The sequence below is a fragment of the Equus quagga genome, chromosome 9, assembly GCF_021613505.1.
Source record: "Equus quagga isolate Etosha38 chromosome 9, UCLA_HA_Equagga_1.0, whole genome shotgun sequence".
Taxonomy (NCBI): Eukaryota; Metazoa; Chordata; class Mammalia; order Perissodactyla; family Equidae; genus Equus; species Equus quagga.
The window spans coordinates 22,129,151-22,140,054 of record NC_060275.1 but is presented as its reverse complement, the minus strand read 5'-3'; the positions used below and the strand labels follow the sequence as shown (position 1 = coordinate 22,140,054).

General features: G+C 40.5%; 1 protein-coding gene across 1 annotated transcript in view; it reads right to left on the bottom strand.

Moving 5' to 3' along the window:
• Nucleotides 1–1,022: 1,022 nt before the first annotated feature.
• Nucleotides 1,023–10,904, bottom strand: part of MBD2 (methyl-CpG binding domain protein 2) — a gene marked incomplete at its 5' end in the record, with an annotated part of 73,138 nt that continues 63,256 nt past the window's right edge. Inside the window, 4 exons of the mRNA XM_046672041.1 lie at nt 1,023–1,495; nt 5,223–5,361; nt 9,258–9,435; nt 10,729–10,819. Coding sequence (XP_046527997.1) covers nt 5,235–5,361; nt 9,258–9,435; nt 10,729–10,819 — 396 coding nt within the window. The remainder of the gene's footprint in view (nt 1,496–5,222; nt 5,362–9,257; nt 9,436–10,728; nt 10,820–10,904) is intronic.

Here is a 10,904-nt window from a genome sequence, read left to right as displayed (position 1 = left end):
CCCAGAGTCTGTAAGTACCCCTGCTTGTTGCCAGCAGGTCTGCTCTGAGGAAATTGGTGGCCTAAGTCCCAGAGATCCAAGTTGAATGTAAGTCAGGAATCCCAAGAAGGAGTTATGTGTGTAAACTGGCATAAGGTCCAGAGAGAGACAGCCGCCCAGACCCAGCCAGTTAAACATTGCTTAGACTACTTTCTCTTCTTTGCCATCCTCGGTAACTGGAAGGGTGCTGGAGGCAGTGGTAATTCAATGTACAGGTGACACTTATCTGGAATTGGTCACATCCTTTACCACATCATTCTGGGTCTAATTTTAAAAGAACTCAGAGTTAAGAAGCAGCATATAAACCCTTCCTATAGAAAGATATTTTTGCTCTGTTTCTCATAATGTGCTTAAATTTGCTTATAACCACTCCCTCCTTTCCTTGGCATCAGATTAACTTAAGTATGTTTCAATTTTAATAACGCTATGCAGTTTTAGTAAATTAGATATCGAAGAATTTAAGTGGTAATGAAGTTATGCTCGAGAGTTTTAACGGAAAAAAAATGTTAATACTTTGGAGGCTGGGTACTGACTAGTGAAGTTCGTTAAGCAACTCTGCTTAGAAAGCTGCCTCTCTGTGGCAAAGGGTCTGACCTGCACCTGTTAACCTAGTAAGCTAGTGGACATTAGAAAATGCAAAATGATCTAGAAAAAAACCACAAACAGACTTCTAGTAACATCCAAAGGTTATTTGTGTACATAATTCACAGCCAAGGGAAGAAAATGCCTTATTTTTATAGAAATAACAAAAGTACTAGTCACAGGCAAAGAAAAAAAATTACCTATGCTAGATGACAACTTAGAATTCTGGTGAAAGCAGCACAATTCTCGCAATATCTGGAGGCATGCTGCAAATGCATGAACTATTTCCTACCACCTCCATTTCAAACCTAAGGCCCAGGGACCACAGTTGAATGTAATCAGGAATCCTAAGGAGGGGCTATTTATGGTGTGTGCTCTTTAACAGAAAGAATTCCAATGAGTCTGTGAATATAATCATTTATTTGTCTTTACAGTGATGATGGAAGAATGTACAGGTGTCCTCTTTCAATAAAGTATAAAAATCTGTTTATATACAGTGAAGTCACAATAATCTTTAATTGGGAAATTTATTTGGTACTCCTGATCTGCTCATATGAAAACTGGGGGGGAAACAAATATTTTATGTAAGTGCTACATTTCCAGTAGATTGCACCTGGCATCAAAAGCTCGGCTTCCTCTTAAGGGTCCTTCTTGATATTACAAAAGACTCTTTTTAAGTCCTAGGACTCAAAATAAACATCATATTTTGAATAATAGATATATACATCAAAAATACATCTAAAAAGGCATTGGTTAGTGCTATTAAAAAGCTCTATGTGCTCGGGTACATTTTTTTCTTACAGGCAAAACCCAGTGGAAACGTGTTTGTTCAATTCTAGGAATTTGCTCTTGGGGGACGTCGATCGAAAGTTACCTGTAAAGAAAGACAAACAAATTTAAGTGATTCAATGATTTCTCAGGCGAGAGGCCAGCAAAACTTGAAAAAGTGATTAGGGGCTAAATCTCAGTTAGACTCGCATTTTTAAAGCCTTGATTAGCATTCAGTTACAGCACTTTGTACACAAAAAGTGCTCAGCATATCCTCCCAGTGTTTCAAGTGTTTTATTTTGATAATCAGTAAGCCTCATGCCATTCAAGAACTCATGTGCATCCCTTTGGATGCTTATGCAAACATTTTCTATCTATAAGTAACGAAATCAGCATAAAAAGAGAAATCGTAGGGCATACGAATGAAAAAATATAATAGACACAGCCAAATCCAAACACTTTTGAGAGAATTTAAGAAAATTTCCAGCAATGATGTATTTTAATTCACAAAGATTTATTTATTTATTTTTTGAGGAAGATTAGCCCTGAGCTAACTGTTGCCAATTCTCCTCTTTTTGCTGAGGAAGACTGGCCCTGAGCTAACATTGATGCCCAACTTCCTCTGCTTTATACTTGGGACGCCTACCACAGCATGGCTTTTGCCAAGCGGTGCCATTTCTGTACCCGGGACCCTAACCGGTGAACCCCAGGCCGCCAGAGTGGAACATGTGCGCTTAACCGCTGTGCCACCAGGCCGGCCCCTACAATTATTTATTTTACTTCAGAATATTTACAGATGATAGACATGCACCAAAGTCTTGCTATCGTTTAACCTGGGTGAAATGGTACTGTGCAATTGCAAATTGAACTAATTATGTATTTGATACTCTCTCTCCTTCGTAGTATTTTAATCCCTTTGTTTTTATAGTTTTCTTCTTGCAATCACTCCAAAAATGTTTGATAACCTGGCATTTCTCTATGACTGTAAAATCTTAAGTAACACAGTAAATCTCAACCTGTTATTTAGGTTACACATACATATTATATATATAACAAATAAACGTCCACCTTGCTAATAAGGAGCAACAGAAAGAGCCGTGGCATGGTGAGGTTGACGGACCTAAGTGGAACTGCATGTTATAGTTTCCCTCTCTTAGCAGCCAGGTGAACTTCGCCATGTCCCCACCTTTGGTGAGCTGAGTCCTACCTATTCCAGGGCTTATTATAGACATCTAATTAAGTCACGTGTGAGTGCTCTGGTTTATTAAACACTTTAGGTGTATTTGGGGCTAAATTAGTGAGTCAGATGAATTTAATTTTTATAACTAAGACGTACTTCTAAATCTTCGACAATCTACAAGTCTAAAGGCCTGGTCTAATAATGCCATTTTCAAGTTTAAAATATAATATATATAATATGAATCTCTCCCTATTAAACATGCCAAAATAATAGCTGCTTTTTAAGTATATATTAAAACTCTAATCACACACATTAATTAGTTTGTTACCACCGTTAACCATATCTGCCCAGGCAATGAGCAGCGGCAGCTGTTATATGAGCGACGTGCCTAGCGCCTAAAACCCACGCTTGCTTGCATAACGTAGGGGGCTGCCTTGACAACAGTCTGCAAAGTAATCTGTAAAGCAAGAGTCTAGTAAAGCCTCAATTAGACGACCCTTGACGACCTTAAATTATTTTCAGGAGAAAAGTCTGAGAAACAACCAAAAGCCGAAAAGCTCTGAAAAAGAGGAGGGCTTTCCGAGAGTCGGTCGTGCCGGGGCGCAGGCGCAGTGCCGGATTCTCGTACTGCGCTCGGGGACAGCGTGGCTGAATCTTGGGGCAAAGGAAACACCCTGAGACTTTCCCTCTGAAAAACTTTACACGTACTAAGTACACTCGTCAAAGCCCATAAAACACATCCTTGCCAAGGTGGAAAACAAGATTCAGAGTCAAAACGGCATCTTCCTGTCCGCAATAAGGAAAAACAAAAAAAAAAAGACTTAAAATAGCACTGAACTGGATTCAAATGGTTCTGTGTGGTCAGGAAACTGTGTGACCAAATGGCGCTCTGTCATTGAATATGTAAATGTAAGACATCGTATTTATTTCCTGTTTCTGTATCACTGTGGCATGAGCCACTTCCTGAATTAAGGCAAAGTCACGGATGAGAAGGGAACATAGCGTCAACAATGACCTCATGGTCGCTACACTCAATACCCTCAGCCTGTCCCTCTACCAAGTGAGAGCCCCTCCCCTCCACCCGCTGCTCAAGGGAAAAACCTGGAGTCATCCGGGCCACTCTCTCACCCTCACTTCCACCTGGTCTATCAACTGTTTGGTCAAGTCGATTCTATCTCCAAATACATCTCAAATCTCCCTTTTCCTCTTTTTTCTCCACACCCACTGCCAACACCCTTGTGAAGCCACCGTCATCTCTTGCTGGACTCCACCAGCCTCCTTAGTGGTCTCACAGCTGCAAGCTTTCCCCACTCCAGGCCTTTTTCTCATGCAGCAGTCATAGGCATCTTGTGAGTAAGCAAATCTGATCAGTTAGCCTTCAGTGGATTCTCAGTGGTTTTAACAATAAAGCTCAAAACCCTTAGCAACAGTCCACAAGGCTCAGCATGATTAGATTCACCTCCGTGTTCTCCCCACCTCCCCAGACTTCCTGCACTCCAACCATAGTGATCTTTTCTTTGCTCCTTAAAGGAACCAAGTTCTCCTTGCTGTTTCTTCCGATGGGAACACTTTTTACCCAGACTTTCCCAGCTCACTCCTATTGTCTTTCAGGCTCAAAGAGCCTCTTTGGCCCTTCACATCGTTAGCTCCCCTGCCACCAGCTCTCACAGCACCTCTGTTTTTTCTTTATAGCCCTTATCACAGTTGGTAATTATATAGTTACATGAGCATTTGTTTAATACCACTGTGCTTAAAGTTTTGTGAGCATAGGGACTGTATGATTGTGTCCCCCACGGAATGCAAGAATGACTATTAGGACGAGGTGCAAGTCCCCAGACTGAAAGGGACGATGGGGAGGGAGGGTTCCAAGACAACTACAGAGGGAGAACTCCAACTCACTCTGCTCTTTCTCTCTCTCAGTCTCCTGCTCTTTCTCTTCCCACCTCCCCAGCCCCCACCCTCTCAATTTTGGCTTCAGAGAACACAAATAATCTGCCTTGGGTGGCAGAAAGTAAGACAAGGCCTGCCAAAACAAAGCAGGATAGAAGTTGGGAAGCAAGATGCCACAAAAATCCTTGGAGATTTGAGTGTAATCATCTGAAGAGAATATATACCCCAATGGAACAGAGCCCATGAAACTCAAACGTGAGTTTAGGATAGGATCAAAATTTGTATTTTTTAAGAGAAATTATTTATTATAATTTGGAATGTCCTTCTCATTCTCCCTGCATCAAGTCTGTGCTAGAGACAACCTAAGAGAAGGAACGGATTTTGCTACATTGTGGCCATAATTTTAAAGAGGGGACAATAGACCCCAGAAATCTATTGTGGTGGAGATGATAGCCACCTTCATCTCCTGCACTCATTCCTCCCTACTTTTCTCTAATGACACCTTGGAGGTTTTCCACCCTGCACTAATAAAGAAGCCTAGATCCCTTGCAAGTGGCTTCAGGGGTGTGACTGTCTTTACATAATGAGGACAAAAGAATGAAATAACTTTTATCGTCCTTAAATACAGAGGGGGCCAAACAAGAGCACATGTACAACCTATGCATAGGAGAAGCCTTTTTATTCACTGCTGGGGCTGGCTACAATGGGTGGAAGCAAGAAAATGAAACCTCTCAAGTTCCAAGTCTCTCTCTGGTTAGTTTACCTGATCATATTCTTAGGCTTCATCTCCACTGTCCATTTCCAGATCCATCTCTTCTGTGTCAGCAGTTCGTGACAAGATGTCTGCCATCAGGGCTTCTTCCAATTTCTTACGCACTTGTTGTACTCGCTCTTCCTGTTTCCTTTATAAAAATAGAATAAAAAGATACTGATAATTTGGCAAGTAATGGAAATACGAACCTGCTACTAAAGTTTATCTTTACTCCAAAATCATAAAAATTCCTGAGGAAAATATACTTCCTTCTGCTTAGACTTTGCAAAAGTTTCTTCTACACTCATAAAACCAAATCACACAGGAGATGAGCTTGCCAAAAAGAAGGATATTCAGACAGGCACATGCTCATCTCACAGAGCATTTTCGTGGGAGTAGATTTATTTCAGTGACCTTTCCAGCTTCAAGAATTTCAAGTGTGTGTAGATTTGGGGTTATTCTTATAAAGGATAATTAGAAATAACTTGGAAGCAGAGATAGAAGAGGGAAGTAACATTGAAAATAAAGAAGGAAAAGGTATTTGTTCAGTGAAGCACCGAGAAACGTGGAGGAAGTGGGAGCAGGATGAGCCAGGATTTAGTCTCGCGTTCCATGGCCATCTTAGGGGAAAGCCAGTCAGAGTTCTCTCCTGGGTTCCCAGCCCTGCTGGCAACAGGCTATCATGAACGAGCCAAGACCACACAATCCCATATGCAAAGGACAGAAGCTGAAAGGCATCTCTTCAACTGAGATGAGCTGAGTAAGTTAAGAATATGCCACAAGTTTGTCTGTGTCTTGGGGATTGCAATGGGACCTCAAAAGTGAGAGTTAATAATGCCAAGTCATAAAGAAAGGTTCTGAAATAGATGGAAAGCAAAGCATATAAAGAAAGGTTATTGGTCTGCAGTTATCTTAAAAAAGCAGAAAAAATTTGAGAGGAGCTCGCTGACAGGGCAAGAGAAGGATTCCTAAAACAGTTCTAGCAAGCAAAGATGGTAAACAGAAATTCACATCCAGAACCAAGTGGAGAGGCAAAGATTGAAGAAACACAAGAGAAGGGAGAAGACTGGTAAGTAAAAATCTTAGAAATAACAAGAAAGGGAGAGAGTAAAAGGCACAGGTCAGGGAGTTAGCCCTGATTAAGGACGAAATGCCTCCTGAGACCAGAGGAAAGGTGGTTAGGATGGACACAGAGTGGGAGATGGAGCAGCCCAGTGACATGGAAGAGATGTAGCAAGGAATACTGAGTGCTCTACTGAAAAAAAAGTGATTTTCTCTATCAGTAATTGAGAAAGACAAATTGTAGCACTGCCCCAAATCTGGGAAAGCAGAAGAGTAGAGGAGCGATGTTCCGGAAGACTCCACTAAGATTCACTGAGTTATTCACTCCTTGGGTGCTGGACCAGTTGTAAAGCTACATTTATATATTCCAGCCTACATGTCTCTTTAGCTCATGAAACTCTGTCCAAGGTGGTCAAGTTAACATATATTGTGTAGCCACAAAAACGTTAGATGTTATCTTTATTAAACTCTAAAAACAATACAAAGAATTAAAAGGTATAGACTTCTACTTTTTAAATGAATTTTCAAAAAGAGAGAGGCTGTCACTGAGTTAGTCTGAGCTGTATAGGCGCTGTCATATTAAAAGAAACAAGTTAGACAGATTTTCATGTAGTGTTGCAGGGTCAAGAAGAACATGTTGTTTATTTCTTATATAGTTAGTCTTGCCTCTGGCTCAGTGGCTCAAGGTTTATGACAAATAGCATGTCAGTCTCATTGGCAGTCTTTGACTCCTAATAACAGAATATGAGAATCTCCACAACTGCCCTAGAATAATCCCATTAGGAAGACAAAGAAAATGCAGCCAATAGTGCTTTTAGCTAGAGAACTCTATCTTAAACTCTAACATTTACCATTGATTCTCTGTTGTACTGAGCATTATTTCCCATATTTGTGAAAGCTGAAATTAAAGCATTTGCCCATTGTGGTAGGCATAGTTCTAACACAGTCCCAAAGAGGCCCCTGCCCCACTCCTATGTACACTCCTTGTATAATTCCCTCCCCTTCAGGCAGGCAGAACTTGTGAATATGATGGGCTATCACTCCATGATTAGGTTACTAATCAACTGACTTTGAGTTAATCAAAAGAGATTATCTTAGGGGGCCTGACCTAGAAAGAAGAGCCCCTAAAAGCGTTTTAGCCCTTCCTGAAAGAAGTGGGAAAGGGAATATGGAGGGAGCCATGGGGCAGGGAACTGCCAGCAGCCTCTAACAGCTGAGAATAGCCCCCACCCCATAGCCAACAAGGGAACAGAGGCCTCAGTCCTACAGCTACAAGGAAATGAATTCTGCAACAACCATAGGAGTTGAAAGAGGACCCCAAGCTCCAGAAGAGAATGCAGTCCAACAAACACTGATTTCAGCCTTGGCAGCCTGAGCAGAGAATCAAGTCATGCCTGGCTCAGACTTCTAACCTATGGAACTGTGAGCTATAAACGGGAGTTGTTTTAAGCACTAAATTTGTGAGAATTTGTAACTCGACAATTAAATCAAATGGGTAATTTGTTAGACAAGTTTATTCTAAGAGGAAATCATCCAGATCTGGTTTGGAGATAGTTTCCTCTACTATCAAAAGATCTGGTGGTGAAGCCATCAACATTCCCGTGCTATCGCTCAGAGAAGCTCAGTCAACAACCATAATGATCCGGTGAGATCCCTGCTGAGTAACTGGGTACTCATTCCAAGACAGATAAGAACTCATCGCCAAGTAATTTCCTTCCTCAAGGGTAAGAATAATCCGAGGGGCAAGTTGATTCCTCTCCTTGATTTTACATTTTGTTTTTCTTAAAAAATAATGCTGATCATAAATTCTATGTAAACAAGGCATCTGAATCAACTTTGAACCATTCTACATCTTTGCAAAAGGAACTACTTTAAAACCCAGGAAGGGCTTTCTGCTTATATACCTCGCTAGACTCACGCATTTAAAAACATTCTCATGCCAGCTTTTACAGATTTGGAAAAAAATATATACGTATAAAACGTATTTTTTAATTATATGATTCAAAAGTGCCATCTGCTGGTTTTGTCTAGGAATATTACTCCAGTAACACTTTCTGATTTACACTCAGAGGATAGAAGTAGGGAAGTATACACACTCTCCTATTTTTGAGGAAAATACAGAATGCTATCATTATACTATCATTATAAAGTAATGATACTGAGGTTCATAAATCCCATATAAGAATTTCTTTGTGGTCTGAATATCTGGAATAGTTTTGCTTCTCCTGAGCAACGGTTTGCTTATACTTTCTGGGTATTATCAGTCTGAGTTGTATGTTTTCCTTCCACTATTTGCTGCTAAAAACCTCATTTGTGGCCCAGCCTTGGAAAGAGTGAAAAATGTTAGCTGCAGCTCTGTCCTTCCTCCTTCCTGGCTGTTTCATTGCTTCACCCTTTGCTTGATCTTTCCCTTTTACTTCTCACCTGGCTTTTTGTGTGTGTGTGTGTCTTTGGAGCCACCTTAAATCTTTACTAGAAACAACATGAAATAGAGATAAACAAATCTCTAAATTGAGCTGAAGTGAAGTAAACATAATCAAGACAAGTAATTGACCTGTGGAAACACAACTGAGCTGAAAGCAGCCTGGCTCGGATCTGCTTCAAAGAGAGACTAGTCTGTAGACAAACCAATGCAGGAAGCAATCACAAAAGGCATGGCTGAATGGAGGGTTCTTCAGAGCAAAAAGGCACCACCCCAAACTGCAAAAGACACTGCAAAACTGATGCGCAGAGTAAGACTGGTCCATCCTTTGGACACGATGGTGCTGATACCCCTTATACGCAGCACTTCTGCCTTTTCACACATGTATTTGTTTTAAATGTCCTATATCACCTTGAGTAGTTTCACAAAAGCTTTGTGAAAAAAAAAAGTATAACTTTCTGATTGACTCATCTCTTCCTAGATGCGCCATTGAACCTAAAAGGCAGTATAAAACTTATCAAATGTAAACAACAAGATTTTGAAGTTCCGTTGAAGGGCCTTACCTAATGTCTTCATCTGTGACAATGAAAGCCTTGCAGAGGGGTTGAGATGTGTTAAGCCAAACAGCGGGGTTCTTTTCCACAGCAGCCGAGACTTGCCCTGTGATGGGTGCAGAGCTTGTGTGCAGAGCGCTGGCAACAGCAGACAAAAGGGTCTCGTCGTTACTACCTGGACCAACTCCTGCAATTAGAAATATGTGCTAGTTAAAGGAAACTTCTAGATGTGCTGAGCAAACCTTATGTAACCTAAAACAACTGATACTTTTATGTTCTTTTGGGGTCATATATTTAAAACTGACACAAGCCAAAGCAGCAAAGGATAAGATTATATCTACTTAATAGTTATTATACACCAAAGAATTAACATTAAAGAAATCGTAATAAAATAGCTGAGCACTTTAATAAAAGTTTAATATAACTTTAAATAACATTTTCCAAGGTACTAGACTGTTTAAAAGTTGGCTACATTTCCTCAAGCAAGGTCAATTATTTTAATGATCTAAGTCCCTTCTAAAATCATATTAAACTCAAGTATCCCTATTAATGTATCCCTGGAATGCTGGAAGAGTTTCTCCTGTCGATTTCAACGTTAATTTCTAGCAGTATCTCAACACTATCTTTGTTTGGGGACTTCAAAGGAAAAGCCAAAGCAAGCATTCTGTACCTGCAGCTTTAACAGCTTTTTCAAAAACCCAACAAAATATCCAAGTTAATAGATTTGATAATTGTACACCTTGACTACTTGTAAGAGACTAGCACCCTGGCCACATTAAGATGCATTGCTTAGAGTCCTAAACTTGTTACACTAAAGCAATAATTTCCAAGAACATAGAGGGATGAGATAATATTCTAACCATGAATTATGAGTATTTTGAGCAATCCACAGTATATCAAGATTCAGAAGCTAAAGTTATAATACTTGAAAAATGATGCTTCTCTAGAACTTGGAATTAACATATGATATGACAGGCACACTAGCAACTGAGCTTTCCAGCCCAGATCCCACTTGCTGCTGTTCCTGGACCAAGGTGCACCTGTTCCCATTGCCACCTACAGCAGCAGTTTGTGGAGAGAGAGGCAGAAGGCGAGCTGTTAGCTGTTCTTTTGATAAGAGAGCAGAGAAAGAGCAAGTGCTGGGGCCAGATGCTGCTTTGAGCAGGAAGCTTGGGAAATTCTGGCACTCAGCTGCATTTGGTTCTAAAAGTAGCACAGGAGTTAGTTTATATGATGAACCTCACCTAAAGCCAAAATTTTTACACAGAAAAAAATCTCAGGTAATATAATGCACTGAGGCATCGCTGCAACATACAAGCTTTTCATGACATTTCCTCTGGGTTTACTAAAACACAAGAGGTATGTCATCCAGCAAGGCAATCCCACAAAGTAAATGACTTGTCTCAGTCATTTCTGACTGCAGCATCTAACACAGAGCCTGGCACACAGTAGGTACTGCTCAACTGAACTTGGATAATACCTTGAAGACCTTTAGGGAGTTCCATGGTTTTTATAATTTGTTCTGTTACATCTGATGCACTAAGTCCTTGTAGCCTCTTCTCCCAGAAAAGCTGTAAGGCAAAACATCACTGTTAATAGATACATTCTTGGAACAAGAAAGTAGCGCATCGATGCTGTTGAATAATGAAATTGAAA